Source organism: Mus musculus, chromosome 9 (genome assembly GCF_000001635.26).
Source record: "Mus musculus strain C57BL/6J chromosome 9, GRCm38.p6 C57BL/6J".
Taxonomy (NCBI): Eukaryota; Metazoa; Chordata; class Mammalia; order Rodentia; family Muridae; genus Mus; species Mus musculus.
The window spans coordinates 100,837,368-100,860,269 of NC_000075.6; the positions used below are offsets into that span (position 1 = coordinate 100,837,368).

Below are 22,902 nucleotides of genomic sequence, written 5' to 3' on the forward strand. Positions count from 1 at the left end.
TGACTTTACATTTGGAAAATTATTCTTGCTCACCAATTGATGATGCCTTTTTCATTGTGTGTGCATAGTGCTTGTTTTGGGTTTCCACCTGTCTTGCTGCTTAAGAATAGTCTATGAGCCAATTCTATAGATTCTCTACCACCATCCCTTCAGCATTGCTACTCTTTGCAGTTATTCTGTACTGTACTGTCCATTTTTTTCTTGTGACAGAATACCTGAAGCTGCATGTCCAAGATCAGGAAACATCCTCTGGTCAGTTGTCCTAATGAGGATATTCTGACCATATCCAGCATGACAGTTGTATGTAGCACATGTAGAAGTGGGTTTAAGAGAGCTAACTTTAAAAAAGAAAGCAGGAGATTCAGTCTGATATAACCATCTATTTTCTCAAGAAGTAATCTACTAGCTTTAAGCTAGGTATAGTGTCCTAGCTTTCTACTACCTTCAGTAGTACTACACTGGGGAGCAAATTTTCCACACATGAAACGCTGAAGTTAAAGTATTATTATACAATAGTACTTCCTGGTTACCTGTAATGGTTAGATGATATACCACATTACCTTCACTAGTCTAGTCTCTTTATTTCTGTCTCTATGAGCCAAAGTTTCCATTTTTTTTCACGTTGATATTTTATCTTAGCCTGGTTTAAAAAAAAAAAGAGATTGTGTATATTATGAAAAAGGCCTCCTAGCATTGCCCTTAAGATAAATAGTTGAAGCCACATATGTAGCAGAGGATGGCCTTATCTGGCATTGATGGAAGGAGAGGCCCTTGGTTCTGTGAAGGCTCAATGCCCTAGTGTTTGAAGCAGGAACTGGGATAACATCTGAACACAGCCCCAATGAAGGAGCCAGAGAAAGGACCTGAGGAGCTGAAGGGGTTTGCAGCCCCATAGGAGGAACAACAATATGAACTAACCAGTACCCTCAGAGCTCCCTGGGACTAAACCACCAACTAAAGAATACACATGGTGAGACTCATGGCTTTAGCTGCATATGTAGCAGTGGATGGCCTGGTCTTTCATCAATGGGAGGAGAGGCCCTAGGTCCTGTGAAGAAGGCTCTATGCCCCAGTGTAGGGGAATGCCAGGGTCAGGAAGCAGGAGTGGGTGGGTTGGTGAGCAGGGGGAACGGGGAGGGGATAGGGGTTTTTGGAGGAGAAAACCAGGAAAGGGGATAACATTTGAAATGTAAATAAAATATCTAATAATTTAAAAAAAGAAATGTAAATAAAATATTCAATAAAAAATTAAAAAATAAAAGCTAAACTGAAAAAAAAAGATAAATACTTGATTAGAAATAGCAAAAACAAGGTGGGGAGGAGTCATGCATTTTCTTGTTAGAAGATCTGAGCCACATTTTCAGGCCTACAAATCCTAAAGGAAGGTAGGAATTAAAGTTCTCAGTTGAATCTACTCAACTTTAAAGTCTACTCCCTTTCATAATTCATTTGTTGGCATAAGAGATTTTCTCTATAAGTATTTGCTCTTTCTGTATTTGCTCTGGAATTTTCTCATTCTGCAATTGGGTATGACTTTTGTTACAATCAATTCTTTATCTACAAGACATACGTATCTCTACATTTTTGTCCAAAAAACAAAAACATTTGGCTGGGACTGGCCAAATAATGACCCGTGGCTTCCATTTCCCCCCCCCCCCTTTTTTTTCCTTTTCCATTTTTTATTAGGTATTTAGCTCATTTACATTTCCAATGCTATACCCACCCACCCCCACTCCCCTACCCACCCACTCCCCCTTTTTGGCCCTGGCGTTCCCCTGTACTGGGGCATATAAAGTTTGCGTGTCCAATGGGCCTCTCTTTGCAGTGATGGCCGACTAGGCCATCTTTTGATACATATGCAGCTAAAGACAAGAGCTCCCGGGTACTGGTTAGTTCATAATGTTGTTCCACCTATAGGGTTGCAGATCCCTTTAGCTCCTTGGGTACTTTCTCTAGCTCCTCCATTGGGAGCCCTGTGATCCATCCATTAGCTGACTGTGAGCATCCACTTCTGTGTTTGCTAGGCCCTAGCATAGTCTCACAAGAGACAGCTACATCTGGGTCCTTTCGATAAAATCTTGCTATTGTATGCAATGGTGTCAGCGTTTGGATGCTGATTATGGGGTGGATCCCTGGATATGGCAGTCTCTACATGGTCCATCCTTTCATCTCAGCTCCAAACTTTGTCTCTGTAATTCCTTCCAAGGGTGTTTTGTTCCCACTTCTAAGGAGGGGCATAGTGTCCACACTTCAGTCTTCATTTTTCTTGAGTTTCATGTGTTTAGGAAATTGTATCTTATATCTTGGGTATCCTAGGTTTTGGGCTAATATCCACTTATCAGTGAGTACATATTGTGTGAGTTCCTTTGTGAATGTGTTACCTCACTCAGGATGATGCCCTCCAGGTCCATCCATTTGGCTAGGAATTTCATAAATTCATTCTTTTTAATAGCTGAGTAGTACTCCATTGTGTAGATGTACCACATTTTCTGTTAGTCTGAACAGGTGAGAGGGTGCGCCAGAGAACCGGACAGCTTCTGGGACAGGCGGAAGCACAGAGCCGCTGAGGCTGCACCCTTTGCGGGCCGCGGACAGCCAGCCACCGTCCGGACCAGAGGACAGGTGTCCGCCTGGCTTGAGAGGCGGCCTTAGCCTCTGGAGCAGCGGTCGCCATCTTGGTTCCGGGACTCCGCGGAACTTAGGAATTTAGTCTGCACAGGTGAGAGTCTGCACCACAGAAGCTGACAGCTTCTGGGAACTGCCAAAGCAACACAGCTTCTGAGAAAGGCCCTGTTTTGGGCCTTCTTCTTCGGCCAGGAGGAGGTCCAAAAACAAGATATCTGCGCACCTTCCCTGTAAGAGAGCTTGCCAGCAGAGAGTGCTCTGAGCACTGAAACTCAGAGGAGAGAATCTGTCTCCCAGGTCTGCTGATAGATGGTAACAGAATCACCAGAAGAACAATCTCTAAACAGAGTCAACTAAAACTACTAACTCCAGAGATTACCAGATGGCGAAAGGTAAACGTAGGAATCTTACTAACAGGAACCAAGACCACTCACCATCATCAGAACCCAGCACTCCCACTTCGCCCAGTCCAGGGCACCCCAACACACCCGAAAACCTAGACCTAGATTTAAAAGCATATCTCATGATGATGGTAGAGGACATCAAGAAGGACTTTAATAAATCACTTAAAGAAATACAGGAGAACACTGCTAAAGAGTTACAAGTCCTTAAAGAAAAACAGGAAAACACAATCAAACAGGTAGAAGTCCTTACAGAAAAAGAGGAAAAAACATACAAACAGGTGATGGAAATGAACAAAACCATACTAGACCTAAAAAGGGAAGTAGACACAATAAAGAAAACTCAAAGTGAGGCAACACTGGAGATAGAAACCCTAGGAAAGAAATCTGGAACCATAGATTTGAGCATCAGCAACAGAATACAAGAGATGGAAGAGAGAATCTCAGGTACAGAAGATTCCATAGAGAACATCGGCACAACAATCAAAGAAAATGGAAAATGCAAAAAGATCCTAACTCAAAATATCCAGGAAATCCAGGACACAATGAGAAGACCAAACCTACGGATAATAGGAGTGGATGAGAATGAAGATTTTCAACTCAAAGGACCAGCAAACATCTTCAACAAAATTATTGAAGAAAACTTCCCAAATCTAAAGAAAGAGATGCCTATGAACATACAAGAAGCCTACAGAACTCCAAATAGACTGGACCAGAAAAGAAATTCCTCCCGACACATAATAATCAGAACAACAAATGCACTAAATAAAGATAGAATACTAAAAGCAGTAAGGGAAAAAGGTCAAGTAACATATAAAGGCAAGCCTATCAGAATTACACCAGATTTTTCACCAGAGACTATGAAAACCAGAAGATCCTGGACAGATGTTATACAGACACTAAGAGAACACAAATTCCAGCCCAGGCTACTATACCCAGCCAAACTCTCAATTACCATAGATGGAGAAACCAAAGTATTCCATGACAAAACCAAATTCACACATTATCTTTCCAAGAATCCAGCCCTTCAAAGGATAATAACAGAAAAAAACCAATACAAGAACGGGAACAATGCCCTAGAAAAAACAAGAAGGTAATCCCTCAACAAACCTAAAAGAAGACAGCCACAAGAACAGAATGCCAACTTTAACAACATTTCCCCTTTACAGTATTTAGTGTCAGTGCCTTAGGTAGGGTTACTGTTGCTGTTATGAAACACCATGACCAAAAGTCGGGTGGGAGAAAAAGATTTATTTTGCTTACTCTTCATTATTGCAGTTCATCATCAAAGGTGATCGTGGCAGGAACCTGGAGACAGAAACCTATGCAAAGGCCATGGACGAATGCTGCTTATTGGCTTGTTCCCTGAGGCTTGCTCAGCCTGCTTTCTTGTAAAACGCAGGACCACCAGCCCATTGTAGCACCATCCATAATGGACTGGACCCTCATATCTATCACTAATTAATAAAATGCCCTACAGGCTTCCCTACACCCCAATCTTAAGGAGACATTTTCTTAGTTGAGTTCCTTCCTCTAGGCTGACTCTAGCTTATGTGAAATGGACATAAAAACAAGCCAGTACACTTGGCAGCCACCACTCAAGCCTTCAGTTCTTATAGTTGTTATTAACCTCACTCCCTAAAATATTTTAATGCTATTCAGCTAGCATACATTGCTTTCCAGCCACAGATAAGGATATTAGCAAATATGGTGCTATTCTGTATCAGTAACTGTCACCTATCACGATCTTCAAGTAATCTAGTCCAAAGTGTGATCTTAACTACTTCCTTTGCATCTTCTCTGTTAGGTCATGGTCATGATAAACCAATCCTGATTCTGAGTCATTGGTCACTTAATGGAATTTATGTTCTGAAACATGCATTATTTGACCATTTCATCAGTGTATGAATATGTACAGTTTATTTATGAACAACTTTGATAATATACATCAATCACTTATGGGCCTCTTAAAACAGACTAGAAACTCAATAAACATGAAATGTTTGAGTCTGCTGTTGGCATAACTCAGCATACTATTTTACTGTAAATTTCTTAGGTGTATGTTCTGAAATAATATACTACAGTAGATACATAAGGAAGAAAATAATCATTATAATTTAATATTCTATATTATACTGAATTCTATGTGCACAGTTTGTTTACACCTTCATGACCACAAACACATCACCAACACTGGTATTTTAATGGCTAAAATGCCACAGTTAAATAAGAACTTTTTGGCTCCATTATAATCTTATATATATATTGTACATAATTCCTCCTTGACCAAAACATCCTTTTATAGCATGTGATTGTATTGAGGTTTTTATTTGGCTACAGCCAATAAGAAAGTGAGAAAAGTATAATGCATAAAGCAAACAAACAAAAATATGATTTCAGAGTTTTTTTATATCACTTCTCAGGCTTTTGGCTAAGATCAAGTTCAGAGTTGTTTTATAATTCTGTTGTTGCTTATCCGCGCCTTTTGAGGGAAGCTCTTTTCTTAGGATATGATTTCACAGAGTACTTTATTTAAGAAATAAATTGTACCTCAAATATATTACTTCTAGATATCACTGAAAATGGAACAGAGGAAATAAAGATTAGACATTTTAATGATAAGATTTATTTTATTTAAAGGGGGACTGAGAGGAGGGTTAATGGCTGGAATGTAAATAAATTAATAAATAAAAAATATTCATTTTATTTATATCTATGTCGATGGTTGTATGAATGTTTGCCATGTGTGTGCATGCCTGTGGAGGCCAAAACATGATGCTGGATTCCCTCCATAGTTGAAGTTACAGACTGTTATAAGAAGCCTGATTTGGATGCTGGGAACTGGACTCTGGTCTTCTGGAAGATCAGCAGGTGCTTTTGACTTCTGAGCTCTCTTCTCCAGCCCTGGGTTAGACTGCTTTACCCTCACTTGTTTGAGGCTTTTCTCTGGCTGGTTATTGTGTATGGTCAGTTCTTCTGAAAGGGTACAAATAAAGACCAAACATCAGCCAACATAGACAAAGGCTAAAGGAGGAGCCAAGTAATGGAGGTTTGGGTGGGACCTGAGTAGTATCTGCTGTGGCTACTTAAGGTTCCTCTTGAGCCCCCAGAGAAAAACACTACTTTGTTCAGTGATGTATAGAAATTACTTAAAAAGCACATACAGTGAAGTGATTGCATGTAACTCTTTTCTTCCATTTTTTTTTCATCCCATTAATGACCATGAGAGATAGTGACATTAGAAAATTCTAAATGTTTTAAAAAAAAATCACCCCTTCCACTAATTTTTGTTTTCAAACTTTATCAGTGTACTCCTGTGTTTAATTTTTAAGAGAAATTTTATAAATGCCAGATAAGCTGATGTATGTGTCATTTCTTGTGCAGCTAACAAGCTGTTGAGTTAAAAACTAAAATCTAATTTTGTTTGCTTCTAGAATGGGTTGATAAAATACATTACTTTTAGAGCTGTGAAGCCTCAATCTTACTTGAATTCTTTCGTAGTGTTACATAGATTTCTAGATAATGTTGTATATATTTTGATCTCCAACATCCTCTATTCAATTTTTTTAATGTGGAATACAGTCTTTTTATTTATGAAGTTCAAGTCTCTTAACCTGTAACGTTTTTGTAAATTAAGAAAGTGTTGGGGTCTAGAGATGACTGCTCCTCCAGAGCTCCTGAGTTCAATCCCAGCAACCACATGGTGGCTCACAACCATCTGTAATGAGATCTGATGCCCTCTTCTGGTGTGTCTATAGACAGCTACATTGTGCTCATATATATTAGATCGACAGACAGACAGGATGGAGAGAGAATGGAGGGGGGGGAGGGAGGAATGGTTTTGAAGACCTTTTTAAAGGATATTCTCTGCTGGGATAGAATTTAGCTCAGTATATTGTAGTATTCTACTAGTGAATAGATGATAGGATTTCTGTTTTTTGTTTTTTCGAGACAGGGTTTCTCTGTGTAGCCCTGGCTGTCCTGGAACTCACTCTGTAGACCAGGCTGGCCTCGAACTCAGAAATCTGCCTTGCCTCTGCCTCCTGAGTGCTGGGATCAAAGGCGTGCACCACCGCGTCCGGCTCGATGATAGGATTTCTGAGACTCTTTGCATAGCGTTTGTCTCAATTTTAAGTAGTTGGTTACTTACCTGGTTTCCTAAATGCTTTCTTTTCTCAGTGATATAGAAAACCATATACTAAATATTGGTTGGATGAGTAAATGATTATCCCTTAATAGAATATGTTTTTATGGAATCGTTCTATAATTATAAGCAGAATAAATGAGCATACCATTTTCTACCTATAAAAATGGATTATAAATTTATACTACAGGGGTATATGGACAGTATATCATGATCAGGCATAGTTTCTAAATATTTGATGGTTTTAATTACGAATTTAAGTTACTTTATTAAGTTACTTACAAATTTTATGGCATTTTTTTATTAACCCTTATGTTGTTCAGATTATGCAGTTGGTCTTTCTCATCCTATATTTAAGTATGAAATAAGTTGAATAAGTTTGCCTGAGAGTTACTTTGTTCTTCATAGTCTTGTTTTTTTTTGACTCTTAAACACTGAAAATGATTGTTTCGTTCTTTTTTTCTTTGTATTTCTAAAGCAAGGGGAAGTCAGACTGAAGTGTTTGAAAGCTCTACAAAGCCTGTATACCAATAGAGAATTATTCCCCAAATTGGAGCTATTTACAAATCGATTCAAGGTAAGTGGCAAAATGATGAACTATCATTTTTCTCTTTGCTAATGCTTGTTATACTTACATTAAAAAATGGCATTACCGTGATGTGTTTAGTTTCTACTTTTTATTATTGTTTTATTAATTTGCAAAGTATTTAGTGTCATTGTGGCATTTTTCAACATGCCTTGTTTTTGTTGATTCTTCTCCAGCCTTCTCCCTCATTTTTCTACTTGCACCCTATTCTTCTACTTGAGTGGGCTTCTTTTAACTTTCAAATCATGTATGTTCTATGCCCTTTACTAGGCAGGGCTGTGCTTTGCAACTCTTACTGTCCTGGAACTGCCCTGTTGAACAGGTTGGCCTCTAACTCACTGACCTCCCTGCCTTTGCCTGCCTACAGAGTGCTAGTATTAAAGGTGTGTGACAGCACCATCCTCCAGGCTAAGATTTTCTAAAAGGTTCTGTGTACCATACAGATAAGAACCCCATCCTTCTACCTGTTGTTTGGAATATTGTAGATGTGTTAATTATTAATAATTGACCTATGATATAGTTTATCTCTGACATTTCTTTTCTAATCTTCATTTTGGAAGACCTGTTTTAAGAATGAATTTAGTATTGAGGTCTCCCACCATTACGATAGCAGGACCCATTGGGTTTTTATGATGTTTAGTGTTTGTTTGACAAAAGTGTTGGCTCCATGTTTGGTTCCTATAGATGATTATAATTGTTATTTCTTGTTGATTTATTTCCCCTTAATTTATAGTGGCCTTCTTTATACCTCCTAAATAGTTTCTGTATGAAGTATGTGAGTTTTTTTCGAGACAATGGTATAATTTAAATCCTATGTCTTATTCCAGACACTTCAACTTCATCTTTTTCATTGTCTTGATGCTGTCCTCCATCTCAGAGATTGTGTTCTTCCACTTGCTCTTGTATGTTGCACTTTCTGCTATGTTTTAATTTATTGCTTGTTCCTTCATTTGCTCAGTTTCAGTTTAGTTCTTTTTAATATATAAGTTCCCTTCCTCAGTTTTTCTTTTCTGTTTCTAAATTTTTCTTCCAAGTGGCTGATTGTCGCATTTATTTTGATAATGTTCTTTTCTTAGTCCTAAATTGATTTCCTCTCCTTTTTATTTTAGTTTTCTCTGTGATCATTAATCCTTTTTAAATGTAGCACCCTGATATTGTTGTGGGTTTTTAGCTTTTATGTTATTTTTGGTCTGGTTCATTGATCGGTTGTTAGTAAGGTCATAGTAGAATCTTAGTGTTTGGGGTTTTTTTTGTTTGTTTGTTTTGTTTGTAATCTGCTATTTTTAATTTTCCCCTTTCCCAGGGTTTTGTTTATATTATTTAATGTGAATTCTCCTGTCAGACTGTCTTTGCTTGGATTTATATTCAGGGCAGAAGGAGCCCCAGAGTCAACTACTGTAACAAATAAAATGGCTTGCCAACATTCTCTGTGTTAGCCGCAAGAGATACTTACTCGGTTCATTTGTGTCCCAGAAGGTTCAGGGACTGGAGTACTAGGGTTGGAGAAAAGTGAAATAAGGACTTTTTGTTTACTAAAGGAGCCAATTTTAAGGAGTGACATGAGAAATGGAGAGGGGGGGATCAATTGTGTGTGAGAGAGAGAGAGACAGAAAAAGAGAAACAGGGACAGAGACAGAGAGACAGACCCAAGAGAAGGCTCAGCAAGAAAAGGTCGTAGCTGCCAAGCCTGAGGACCTGAAATTTCATCAGAACCCATGTGGTTGAAGAAGAGAAACATTGATGACTTCTGTGTGTATGCAGTCAAATGCACAAACCAAATAAATACAATTTTAATAATAAAATAATAACCAAGGAAAAGAAAACGTGCCCTGTATTAATGGTTTTTTTTCCTGCTTAGAAGATATGGTCTTGCCTTTACTGAGGGTTTTTTCTGTTTTCTTCCTTCCTTCCTTGGTTTTTTTTTTTTTTTTTTTTGTATTATGTCTGACATTGTAGGTAGAGAATGAGTATGCTATTAGTTTTAGTAATTCAAATAAGTTAAGTATGCCTATGCAATGAGGATTTTTGTGGCTAAAATTCATTTCTTTCCAAATTCCCCCAATCTTAATTTTTCTGGACTGTCTCTATCATTGGTCCTTTGGTAATAATTTAGTGTGCATAGGGCTTTCCATGCCTGAGGCTCTGAGGGAATATGGAGGGCCAAGTCAATTGTATCCACCATTTTTTTTATTAGTCAACATACAAAGCAAAGTTCCTCCCTTAAACCTTGTGAGGTGTGGGGTGCCTTATCCTCGCTGTGGGGGCTGTAGACATGTTGAGTCTACTTCAGGTTGAAACTACCATACCTACTCATGCCGCTCTTGCCAGTCAGTGGTGGTTAGAGACTCCTGGCACTGCCAGAATGGCAGCATGATTCCGGTTCTGCTGCATCTTCCCATAGACCCTTCCCATCTCTTGCTTTCTAGGGCAGTGGTTCAGGTGGGGGATGTTGAGCCTTTCAGATTTCTGCGTTTCAGACTGCTTTATTTTTGTGGTGCTTTCCAAAACTTGTGCTCCAAGCTCTTTTCTGGTTACAGCAAATGTAAACTTCCATCTGAGGTTTTAGTAGGAGGAATTGTCTGTTTCTGGCTGTGTAGCACCTTTCCAGTCAGTACTCAGAACTTTGTATAGCTGGAGTCACTTTTACAGAGGAAATTCCACCTAGTCTTTTTTTTTCTGTTTTTTGATAGTTCATTATTATATTTTTGTATTGGTGGCTTTTTCTCTTGTCTGTCTTTAGTGCAATCTCAAACACCATCTTATCACCATCCACCTTTTTTTTTTTTTAAAGGAGGCTCCTATGAAATTGATGACTAAATATCCACACAGCACAGGTACCCTATAGGAGTTCTTACTTGAAGCTTCAAAGGAAGTTTATTACTTAAAATGAGAATTTCCCTTTATTTGTTTGTTTGTATGTTTGTTTGTTTGTTGAGACAGGGTTTCTCTGTGTAGCCCTGGCTGTCCTGGAACTCACTTTGTAGATCAGGCTGGCCTCGAATTCAGAAATCCGCCTGCCTCTGCCTCCCTAGTGCTGGGTTTAAAGGCATGCGTTAATTTTTCTAACTGAAAGTTTACTTAACATAGTGTTTGGGAAATGCAGTTAATGAGAATCGTTTTCATGCACACCTTTAGTCACAGTCTTGGGGAGAAAGAGGTGTGAGATCTCTGTAGGTTCTGACTTGGTCTGGTCTACATAGTGATTTCCTGGCCAGCCAGGGCTATACATAGTAAGCTTTGTGTCGAACAAACAAGCAAAACCCCACACCCCACTTAAATAAGATGGTTTCAAGAGTAAAATGTACCAAGCAAGGCATGGTGGTACAAAGCTTTAATCCTGGCACTAGGGAACAGAAGCAAGTGAATCTCTGACAAGTTTGAGGCCAGCAAAGGCTACATAGTGAGACTGTTTAAAAAAGGAAAGAGTGATAACTTCCTGTTTTATCCTTCTTGCTATTGCATGTATGCCTTAGAATACTTTAAGCCTTCTTGGCTGGTTTATATTCAAGGTTGACTTGTTTATAACTTCTTTCAGGATCGCATTGTATCAATGACTCTTGACAAAGAATATGATGTTGCTGTGGAAGCAATCCGATTGGTTACTCTGATCCTTCAGTAAGTATAGTGTCTGTTAACAGTTTAATCTTAGATTTTAATGGGTTTTTGTTTTTCAGGATTAGTACTTTAATAAGTACTTAAAACAAAGGGTCTGCATTTATTTTTTTAAGGTTCCGTTTATAAACAAATATATTTTAGGTGTTTTGAAATATGGTCTTATAATGAAGCCCAGGTTCGGAACTTTCTGTGTAGCATAGACTCAAATTAGACAAATCCTCCTGCCTCAACTTCCTGAGGTCTAGGATTATAGATATGAGTTGTTTTTCATTTGAATTGATGTTAGTTTCTTCGTATAAAAGTTTGTTTGTGCAGTCTAGAAAAAATATCTATGAAGTGTCATAATTTGCTATTAAAAATAAAACCTCAATACTTCAAAAGAAGTTTTTAAAAAGATTTTCTATGAATGTAGAGGTAAAAGAAATTAAACAGCTATTTTCAATTTTTAAACATTTTAAATGGATTGATAAATAATTTCATACATTAATTTGTAGTGTTTACTAAGCTAGAAAAATTCTATCAGATAATGTGTATTCTAGCAAAATTGTTTTTTTTTTTTTTTTAAATTCTCAGTATTTTATAATCACACCTGTCCCAGGAATCTGTTCAAATGTCAAATACTGGTTGGGTTCCTTGATTTTTGTTTTGATTTTTATACCTTTAGCTTTCTAATGTATTATTTGTTATACATGGGACTTCCTGTCTTCCTAATGATTCTCTCCTCTTTGGCTTTTACACCCTACTTGGCTAGTTCTCATATTTTTTCTTAAAATGTATGTCAAAAGCCTCAAACTTTGATGTTATTTTAAATGTAAGAACTGTACAGTGTCTTCCTTTAATCCCAGCACTAGTTATTAGAGGTTGTCATCTGTATGAGTCCCATGGCAGCCAGGGATACATTGTAAGACTTAAAATTAATTTGTAATGTTATAAAAGAATAACATATTTATTTGATGTGCTTTTTTTCATTTCCGTATGCAAGTGTCACTTAAGTTTGTTTTATATGGAGGGTTTACATATTTGACCACAATGGTGTGTATTTTTAACATGATACACTTTTGTTGTCATTAATAGCATTTACTATTATCTACATATTACAAAGTAAAGAAACCTTTAATTTTATAGTCATTTTATATGTACAATATTTAGAATTCCTAAACATCTGATGCTTTCTTGATACTATTGCTTTTATCATGTAGATTACTAGAATATCCTGGATAAATAACTTAAACTTTTTTACTTCATAATTCTCATTTCCTTGCCTTGTCTGAATGCCAAGACTTTCTGCTCTATTAATACTATCCTTAGTAGCACATATTGTTTTGTTTGAAAAGCATTTGAAATATTTGTTTCTTTGTTATTATTTTGTAAATGAATCGTTGGATGGGTTTGTTTTATGTTTATTTGTGATGTTGGAAACTTAGACCAGGGCCTGGTGCTCACTATACAAGTACTAGGTCGTAGGTTATATGCTCAAAATATAGTTTGCTGTATGATAAAATTTCTGTTTATTTTGAATTCTTTTAAATCTGTTCATTAGCCTGAACTAAATTAATATGTTTATTAATTTAAACACATTTTCCTTCCTTGAATAAATTGTATTTGAAACTAGTATATTTTGTTTTGCTTAAATACAACATTGGAATTGATTGGTTTCATTTGGGCTGATATTTGTGTGTTCATGAATAAATTTGACACACTTTTTAGACTGATGTCATTTTTAGTTGATAATTAGAAAGAATAAAAAATGTGGAACTGCTTATATAATTCCTTGGTAGAGTGCTTTCCTAGCATTCACATAGCCTTGGGTTTCACCTCCATTACCACAAAAGCATAGTATAAAAAGTGTTCATATTAATGGAATAAAAAGACAGTCTCTGTGACTTTATATATGTACCTACTTGATTGTGTCTGTGTTTCCTTAAAGTAGCTAACCACTTTTGGTAATGCCATGCTGAGTACTGCAAAGTTGCTCATTCTCTGCACACTGTCCAGTTGTGGCTCTCTATGTTAATTATCATCTGCTACAAGGAGGAGCTTCTCTGATGAGATTTGAATGAGGCACTTATCTAGGGTTATAGCAATATGTAATTAGTGATCATTTTATTGCCATGTTCATTTACTACAATAATTGTAGTAGGTTTTCCTCTAGGGTCCGTGATCTCTGTATTCTCGGGTTCATGACCTCATTAAAAGTGTTCATGGAATGTGCCTTAAATTGCTTTCTTTTTTTAAGTGGTTGGTTACCTCTATAACATTTGTACCACTCTTGTGAGCAGGTTGTTATAGTTTACAGACTTCATAGCTAGTTAAGATTGGTTATTTCTCTCCTTCTGTATTATATGTAGGGCACTTTGAACACTAGCCAGTAGTGAAGTTTCCAGTTGCCAGGTTACTTCATAATGTGATGTCATTGGCAATTGCTTCTAATGTTTATTATTTTATGTATATGAGTACAGTGTAGCTGTTTTTAGACACACCACAAGAGGGCATCCAACTCCATTACAGATGGTTGTGAGCCACCATGTGGTTGCTGGAAATTGAATTCAGGACCTCTGGAAGAACATGCTCTTAAGCACTGAGCCGTCTCTCCAGCCCCTGGTTATAATGTTTTTAAGGAGGTCTATTTAGACAACTTAGAAAGATGTTCCTGATATGAGGTGTTTTATTTGGTAGCATATGTTGTCTAGTGGGGATGTTGCTTTTCTAAAGTACATAATTGAGTTTCTTTTTTTCATATTTTTTTAGAGTTTCATACATATATGTATGCTGTGTTGTAATATTTGCCACCTGTCATCTCTTTTTTTTCCTCGGAATCTCTTCTTCCCAGTATGCTATTGCTTCAGTAATTACACAGCTGAAGGAAATGGCACCAGTGCAGCCAGCATAAGTTTTCCATTACTTTCTAAAATGTTTTATTCGTTCTTCATTCTCTGTTCTATTTGAATCTTTTTCTCCATAAATCACACCAGAGGTTTGTCTATTTTATAGTTTCCAATGATGTCCTATCTTTTGGCTCACTTATCTTATGTCTTTCAATTAATAGTTTAATGAAATGAGTTTACTTTTAAATACTACATTGTTTATAAAAATAAATTAGAACAAGCAGTCGTTCATGAACATTCAGTCATGAGTACTTTGATTATTCCCTTTATGTTTTCCAGTTTTATTATATCCTATTATATATCTTATCATCCACAGATAGTTTATTGAAAAGAACAATATTCCTTTTTATTTTATTCTATTATCTCAGAATGTGTTTTGAGTATTTCAGGCAATGTTGAGTATGTTTTTATAAACACTGTGGTTGGAGGACCCACATGTTGGCTCAATAAATAAATGCGCTTTCTACCAAGCCTGCTTATTAGAGTTTAATTGCAAGAACTTTCATTGTAAAAGGAAAAAGTCAACTCACACAAATTGTCCTTGAACCCCACACGTGCTGTAGCATGCGTGCATGTTGTCCTTTACTCTCCCAAAGGAATAAATCAATATAACAAAATTTAAAACAATAATTTTGATGGTAGTTTCCTAGCATGGACAAGGCCTATACTCATTACCTTGGTGAAGAAAAATAAACAAGCATTTAAATTTATCATATATATAGATATAGATATATATACATACATACATACACACACACATACATGCATACACACACATACCCATACATAAATATATTTATATATACATGTATATATATTCATTAATTTGAATTTACTTATCATACCTAATATCTATACTATATATTACAAGTTACTATATATTACCATTTTATGTTTTTTCTTTTTTTTAAATTACATGTATATCTGTCTCTATGTTTACCTGCAGAAGCCAAAGTCATAGAATATCCTAGAGCTGGAGTTACAAGTGTTTGTGCTGGGTAGTTCTAGCGCTAGCCTTTAATCCCAGCACTTGGTGGATTTCTGAGTTCGAGGCCAGCCTGGTCTACAGAGTGAGTTCCAGGACAGCCAGAGCTACACAGAGAAACCCTGTCTCGAAAAAAAAACAAAAACAAAAACAAACAAACAAAAAATACAAGTGTTTGTAAACCACTCAACATAAGTCCTCCAAATCCAAGAGCAGTATCTGCTCATAACCACTGAGCCTTCTCTTGGGCCTTGTTTACCCTTTTTAAGAGCAATATGTTAGTCTCTATTCAAAGTGTTGACTTGCCTTTCTTTCATATATTGTTGCTTATTATGCTTCATGGTGTATTAAATAACTTTATGTTACTATTGTTATTATTCTGTACCATTCTTCCTAATCATTTATAAAATTATCTTTCCTTTTAAATACTTTTTAAATAAACTAAGCTAATTTCTTTTTTTCAACATTGTTTTCAAACCTTCTAAGAACTTGATAGGCTGGACAAGAAAGTATTCTTTTTACAGCATACTTGGAAAATAGGCTACCTAATTTCAATAATCTCTTAAATTTTTTTTCTTCGTAAATTTTTATTGGAATAGAAGAATAGATGTGTTAAAGATACAATGTTGCCCTCTACCTGTCTCTTTCCTAAGTCATTGGTTACATCTGTTCTTTTATACATTTTTCAGAGATCTCTCAGTGTTCTAGGAATTTGTGATTACAAATACCTCAGTGACGCCAATACATCATTTGTCTCTTCTGCCTTGTCACTTTGACCTGACTTTCAGGTTTTCTATGTTGGATCTACTTGGAACTTCAGACGATTTTATTGGACAGTGCCATTTGAAATTATTCCAGTTGGTTTATTTGTAAATAGCCCACATGGGTTATAGGAAACCAAGAGCTTATAGGTGAGGGCAGTTCACCTCACTTGCCTTTTAGTAGTCCTCATGGTTTTCTCTGCTTTCATGGACTCCTCCACACAGTCCTTTTTTCTTTTAGAAATCTTTCTGCCCTTGTTGTGTACCAGGTCATGAACATAGTCTCAAGATACATTTATAAAGTTTTCATAGTTTTCTGAGACTTGATAAGCTTCACGAATCCCTCATGACAGGGCTAGAGGGAGGACTCAGCAAGTTAAGTTCTTCAGAAAGATGCAGTTTCAATACTACATGGCAGCCCACAACTGTCTATAACTTCAGTTCCAGGAGATATAGGACACCCTCTTTGGGCCTCCACATTCACCAGCCTCACATATTGTACACAGACATACATATAGACAAAGCACCCAAGCCCATAAAAAAAATCCAAAATCTATAAAGGTTTCATTATATTACAGTTTCTAACACTGTTACATTTAAAAAAAAAATCACGTGTACTAATGCAATTTCACAGTCTCCTAATTTTATCTAGTTTAGTATCTTACTTGATAATGAGCTAAGAATCAAAATCTAGCTTACCGGTCTCTTATAGAATGTGCACGAAAACGACCTGGCTTTCCTTCTCTTGGCACGTAGGATTACTGGTAAACCTTCCCACATGACAGGTAAAAACACATTTTATATCCCATTATAAACTCCTCTAAATATTTTTGTGCCATCTGTCAGTTCTACTAATGTTTTGGTTGTTTTGTTTTTTTTTCCCTACAAAGTATGACAGTGTGACTTAGTCAAGTCCTAAACTCCCTCTCCTCTTTCTCAACCTCTGGAATTACAGCCTTAATTCTACATTTGATAGAATATTTTCCTCTTATTTATGAGTTTGTATTTCTGAGATGAAAATTTTCTTTGGGGTATTTTTCCTGTGGATATTTTCCCATGATAATACTTTGTTTCAGGAGCTTGAGCCTACAAATTGGACATCTATAGAGATATTTGTCCTAACTTATTAATTCCTGCTTAGCTGTCCTGAAACTTGTCTGTCTCATTTGTATTCTTTTAACTCTGGGGATATGGAATGTATAGATATATAAAATTAGTTCTCCTATACCTAGTATTTCTTTCTGATGTCTGTTAATAATAAGATTATTCTCTGCTTACATTATCCCGCCTGCCTCATCATAATGGAACAAGCATTATTGAGGGTGAAAGGGAGAGTGTATTTAAATACCTCTAGTTTATCTGTCATTTTGCCATTTATGGCTTTTAGACAAGAGTACAGTTTTTTCCTGGAATTGATTCAACTGCAGTCCTTTGCTGATAATAGCATTCTAATTATATCTACTAAATTCTTGAAGTTCTTGGGTACTAAGGCATCTCCATTTGAGAGTCTATGAAATAAACTAGTAAAACTATATGTTGTCAGGGACCTATGCTCAGTAATTATGTATCCAAACTAATGGTTGAGCTGTAATAATATTAGTCATTTAAAAATATACTAATAAGCAGGAAATAGATGCTTCATTTTGGGGAAAAAAGAACCTAAAATGCATTGTGATCGATTGGGAAACAGAATTATGAATAAAGGAATGTAATGATAGAAAAATTATGTTAGTAAAGGAATGGCTGGAACTGAAAAGATGGCTCAAGTCGTACAGAAGTTTGCCCCCAAAACTGATGACCTGGATTGAATCCCAGGGACCAACATGGTGGGACAAGATGAACCAGCTTTCAAAAGTTGTTCTTTGACCAAATGAGGGCTGTTACTTGCATATACACAAAAAAAAAACAAATAAATAAGCAGACAGACAGACAGACGACAGACAGACAGACAGACAGACAGACAAGGTAATACTTAAAGGAATGTGTGTATTTAGTGGGAAATTGACATTACAGGTAGGTGATAAAATATTTCGTTAATACAGTTCTGGGAGGAATAGTTAGTTACCTTGCATGATTAGTTGTGTGAGAACACAAGGACAAATCTATCCCATAAGTATATTTAAAAGACGGAAAGCCCTTTGCTCATTTAAAGAAAGTGTTTACTTAGTCTAATATGTATTTCTCAGGTATTGGCTGTCATTTTCTATGGATATTTCACATGGGAAAATGGGAAGTGTTTATTTTATCTGGATTTTCTAAATTTCATATAGTAAATATATTACAATTGGTGGGAAATACTATTTTAATAAAAGAGGCAACAAGTAAAATGGGTATGTTTTCAGCTTTTATAATCATTTTGCATAAGTTAAATGAGGAATTACATGAGTAAAAAGTTTCTGTGGTTTTGATGTGACTTTACATTTTCAGTGGCAGTGAAGAAGCTCTTTCCAACGAAGACTGTGAAAATGTTTACCATTTGGTGTATTCAGCACATCGCCCTGTTGCTGTGGCAGCTGGAGAGTTCCTACACAAAAAGTGAGTCCGTTATCTTGTAAACGTGTTCCACTTTTGTATGTTAGTAGAAGAGTACTGAGGAGAGACCTCAGTCGTTAAGAGTGCTTGCTAATAATTTACAGACAGTCGCAGAGAAGAGCAGTGACTGAGCACGAGACTTAAGATGTCCTCCTCACTGTGTTAGATGCTCTTACACTGTGTACACTAGTTCCTTTATTATGCTTCATATCTAGGACAGTGAGCTGTGTATCATATTCCTCTTCTGTGAAATAGGAGCTGTGATTCTTAGGTGGGTTTAAGAATAGATTTTAAAGCTTATAAAAGTCTTTTGGGTTTTGTTGTTGTTTTTCCAAAAACTCAGCTCACACCCTTGCTACATGTGATACCTACACATGAAGTGGCATCTCCTTGCTGACTCCCACATTTTCATGGAATCATTATTACGATCAGTTTGATGTTGTGATTCTGAAAGATATATATATTCACTTCCTTTTTACTAGAGTTTATAAATATAAGCTACTGTGAAACTTACCTTTTGAATGTAGATTATGTTAAATACTGTATAGTTTAGTAGATAAATTTAATCTCACTATATACATTCTTGTTCATGTATGTGTCTTTTGCTTTGTTTTCATTTTTGAGTGTGTGTGTGTGTGTGTGTGTGTGTGTGTGTGTGTGTGTGTGTTTCAGACTTAGTGACTTCAGTTGTGAGCAAGGGGGGATGGGGACCAAAAGGTTCATTATATGTACTAATTTGTGATTATACAAAAGTTTTTATGATAAAAATCTTTCGTAAATAGAAGCTCAGTGCTAGTACATGCTGGTAGTGAAAGCACATAGGAAGAGTTTAAGGTTTTCAGGCTTGACTTGATGGCCTCTCACACATGCTGGGCAAGCATTCTACTGCTAAGCTATAGCCAGCCTCATAGGCATGGATTTTAAAATAGTATTGGACTTGCCAGTTATTTGACACCTTTGACTTGTATGGGAATTTCTACATTTTTCTTGGGATATTGTATATGCCACAGTGTATATTAGAGTCTTCCCTTTTTCCAATGTAGTTAGTCTCTGTTGTCTATTTTACTTTTCAAAATGTTTTGTGATTTTTTTTTAGAAAGAATGTATTGCTTCTGTATCTTCACTGAGAAAAATCAAGGACTTGTGTGTGTATGTGTCTGTGTGTGCATTATATATGTAATATATAACATATACATAATATATAGTTAATATATAATCTATCATATATTTGATATGATTATTGTATAGTTTATTTTTTTATATTTATATGCATACATGCATACATACATATATTTCTGTATATGACCATAAGCTGTAGAACTTGAGTTAAAGATAGAACATTTATTTCTTATCTATAGTATATGACTGAGTTTTAAGTATTTGCTAGAAATTTTAATGAGAATATTTTATGTAAAAATCCAGAATAGGTAGTCTTCACTGTGTCTTATTATTTTTTTGTAAAAATCACCCAATTTCTGTATAAATTATGAAAGCTTTTTTTATTAATGCTTTCAATTTCTTCTCTTAGAAAAATTCACATTTCAGTAACTTCATCTTTAGTGACTTCTTTTAGAATTCTTCTACCATTTAATATAGTAGTTCTTAAAATTATAATACATAAGCTGTGCTATCCATGGAATTTTCATGAATAAATTATAGTTTGCTCTTGTAGTCCCAACTCCTTAGGAGGGTGAGAAAGGAGAAGATTGCTTGAATACAGGGTAGGCTCTCCTAGGAAACGTGGCAAGAAGCCATTTCAAAACAAAAACCAAAGTACATAGGACATAAACACAGTCATGTTGTATATAAATTCTACATAGTTGCCAAGAGGCATCAAAATAGTAAGTTCTAAAGTGAGTATTTAATATTACCCAGTTTTTATTTTTGAGATTAATTACAACCAAGAAAGTTGTAGAGGGTTTGGGGGGGGTGGGTTTCATGCCTAGTGTTAGGGTTATTTTAGATAGCCTTTGGATTTTGGAGGCAGTGTTGTAAAAAATTTTATTTAGACTATATATTGTATATTTATGCACAAACTTAAGTATACTCCATGGTTTTTGTCAGTGTTTAAGAGTTAGTAGCGTGATTCTTTTTGACCCTTTTCAGACATCCTTACTGTTACTTTAACCTTCTCACTCTGTTCTGTAATTATCTCCTTTCCCTCTGGCATATTAGGCCTCCCTCTTCTTTTCCTATTTTTCCTTACAGCTTACTTGTACTCCACTTTTAGTTTTGATTACTCCCCCATCCACGACCCCAGCACTGGTTCCTTTCTACTCTCCTGGTTTCTGTAGATATATTATCACATTTGAAAATGTGTAGCTCGGAGCCTCTAATGAGAGCGTACATGAGACATTTGTCTTTCTGAGTCTGGGTTATGTCACTCAACATGATCCTTTATAGTTTATCATACATTTACCTTCAAAGTTAGTGACTTCATTTTTCTTTAAATATGAATAGTATTATTCATTTATATATATATAGTATTTATATATATATGTACCACATTTTGGTTATCCATTCATCAGTTGGAAGACATTTGTTATGTTTTTTTTGTGAGTAGAATAGCAATGAACATGGCTAATCAACTATCTGGATTGTGATGTAGTCCTTTGGACATATGCCAAGAAGTAGTATACTATGTCATATGGTAGATCTATACTTGTTTTTTTGCGGATTCTCTAAACTAATCTCCATAGTTGGCAGTCCCTCCAACAGTGAATGAAGATGTACATTCATTTCTCCACATCCCTGCCATCATTTATATGTTCTTTTGGTCTTGGCCATTCTGACTGGGGTAAGATAAAGTCTCAAAATTGTTTTGATTTGCATTTCCCTAATTGCTGAAGTTGATGAACTTTTTTTTTTTTCTTAGCTACTTCTTAGCCATCTTTTTTTGTCTTTTTGGAATTTTCTCTTCTCAGATCCCAGGCCAATTTTTCACATGAGTCTCAATCTGTCTCTCTCTGTCTCTGTCTCTCTCCATCTCTGTCTCTCTCCATGTATGTATGTATGTATGTTCTGGATATTAATGTACTGCCAGATGAATAACTGCCAATGATTCATTTCCATTTTGTAAGTTTCCTCTTCACCCAGTTGATTGTTTCTTTAACTGTAGAGAGAATTTTTAGTTTCATGAAGTCCTGTTGGTCCATTGTTGCTAGGGCAAATGGAGCCCTCCCTATGCGTAAAGTCCTGTCCTATACCTGTATCTGCAGGATACTGTGTATGTTTTCTTCTAGCCATTTCAGAGTTTGAATTTCACGTTTAGGTCTCTGATCCATTTGGAGTTAGCTTTTATACACAGTGATACATAGAGTTGATCTAATTTCATTTTTCTAAATGTGGGCATCCAGTTTCACAGAACCATTTGTTGAAAATGTTTTCTTCTGCTTATATTTCAGTCATCTTTTCCGACTATTAAATAGCTGAAGTTTTGTGTGCTCCATGTTTGGGTCTTCAATTTTTCCCATTGTCTACATTTCTGTTTCTGTAACAATACCATTGTGTGTTATTACTATGGCTCTGGAATATATCTTACGATCTGGAGTGGTAATCCCTCCAGCATTATTCTTTTTGCTTAGAGATAATGTTGGTTATGTGGGGTCTTTTGTGTCTCCATACAAATATTCAGATTTTTTCCTATTTCTTGAAGAATGAGATGGGGATTATGATTGGGATTGCATTGGAACTATGCATAGGTTTTGATAAAATTTTCATTTTCACAATACCAATTTATAATTTATGAGCATGGATTATCTTTCCATTTTCCATTGTCTTTATCTCTTTCTTTAGGGGCTTAAAGTTTCCTTTGCTTCCTTGGTTAGGTTTATTCTGGATATTTTAGTTTTAGGGGCTATTCTGAATGGGAGTGTATCTATAATCTGCTTTTTGTTGTTCTGTAGACAACTCTTGATTGGTGCAAGCTTGCCTTGTATTCTGTGACATTTCTGAGCATAATTGTTTCTAGATGGTTTTTGGTAGAATTTTTGTGGTCTCTAATGTGTAGTATTATATCATCTGCAAATAGGAGTAGTTTAACCTTGTTCCTTTCTCTTGCCTTATTGCTTTAAGTACTACTTTGAGCACAGTATTAAAAGGGAGTGAAGATGGTGAGTATCCCTGTGTAGTTTCTGACTTCAGTGGTAGAGCTTCAACCTTTTCTCTATGATGCTAGTTATGTATGTACAGCTTTTAGTTTTTTTGAAGGATGGTCCCTCTAGCACTAATTTTCTAGGACTTTACCTCAAAGGTGTGTTTGATCTTATCAAAGGCTTTTATGCATATATTGAAATGATAATGTGATTTTTTTTGTCTTTAAGTCGATTTTTATGGTTTATTGCATTTATTGATTTGTAAATGTTAGAC

General features: G+C 36.0%; 1 protein-coding gene across 9 annotated transcripts in view; it reads left to right on the forward strand.

The window, feature by feature from the left end:
- The window catches only part of Stag1 (stromal antigen 1), a 360,836-nt gene that overhangs the window by 239,659 nt on the left and 98,275 nt on the right, over positions 1-22,902 (forward strand). For 8 of the 9 annotated variants that reach the window (XM_006510924.3, XM_006510923.3, NM_009282.4 and 5 more), the window contains 3 exons: positions 7,649-7,747; positions 11,292-11,371; positions 18,430-18,537. In XM_006510924.3, the coding sequence (XP_006510987.1) occupies positions 7,649-7,747; positions 11,292-11,371; positions 18,430-18,537 (287 nt within the window). Of the gene's footprint in view, positions 1-7,648; positions 7,748-11,291; positions 11,372-16,714; positions 16,788-18,429; positions 18,538-22,902 lie in introns of all 9 variants that reach the window. The other variant, NM_001357265.1, reaches the window with a different exon arrangement.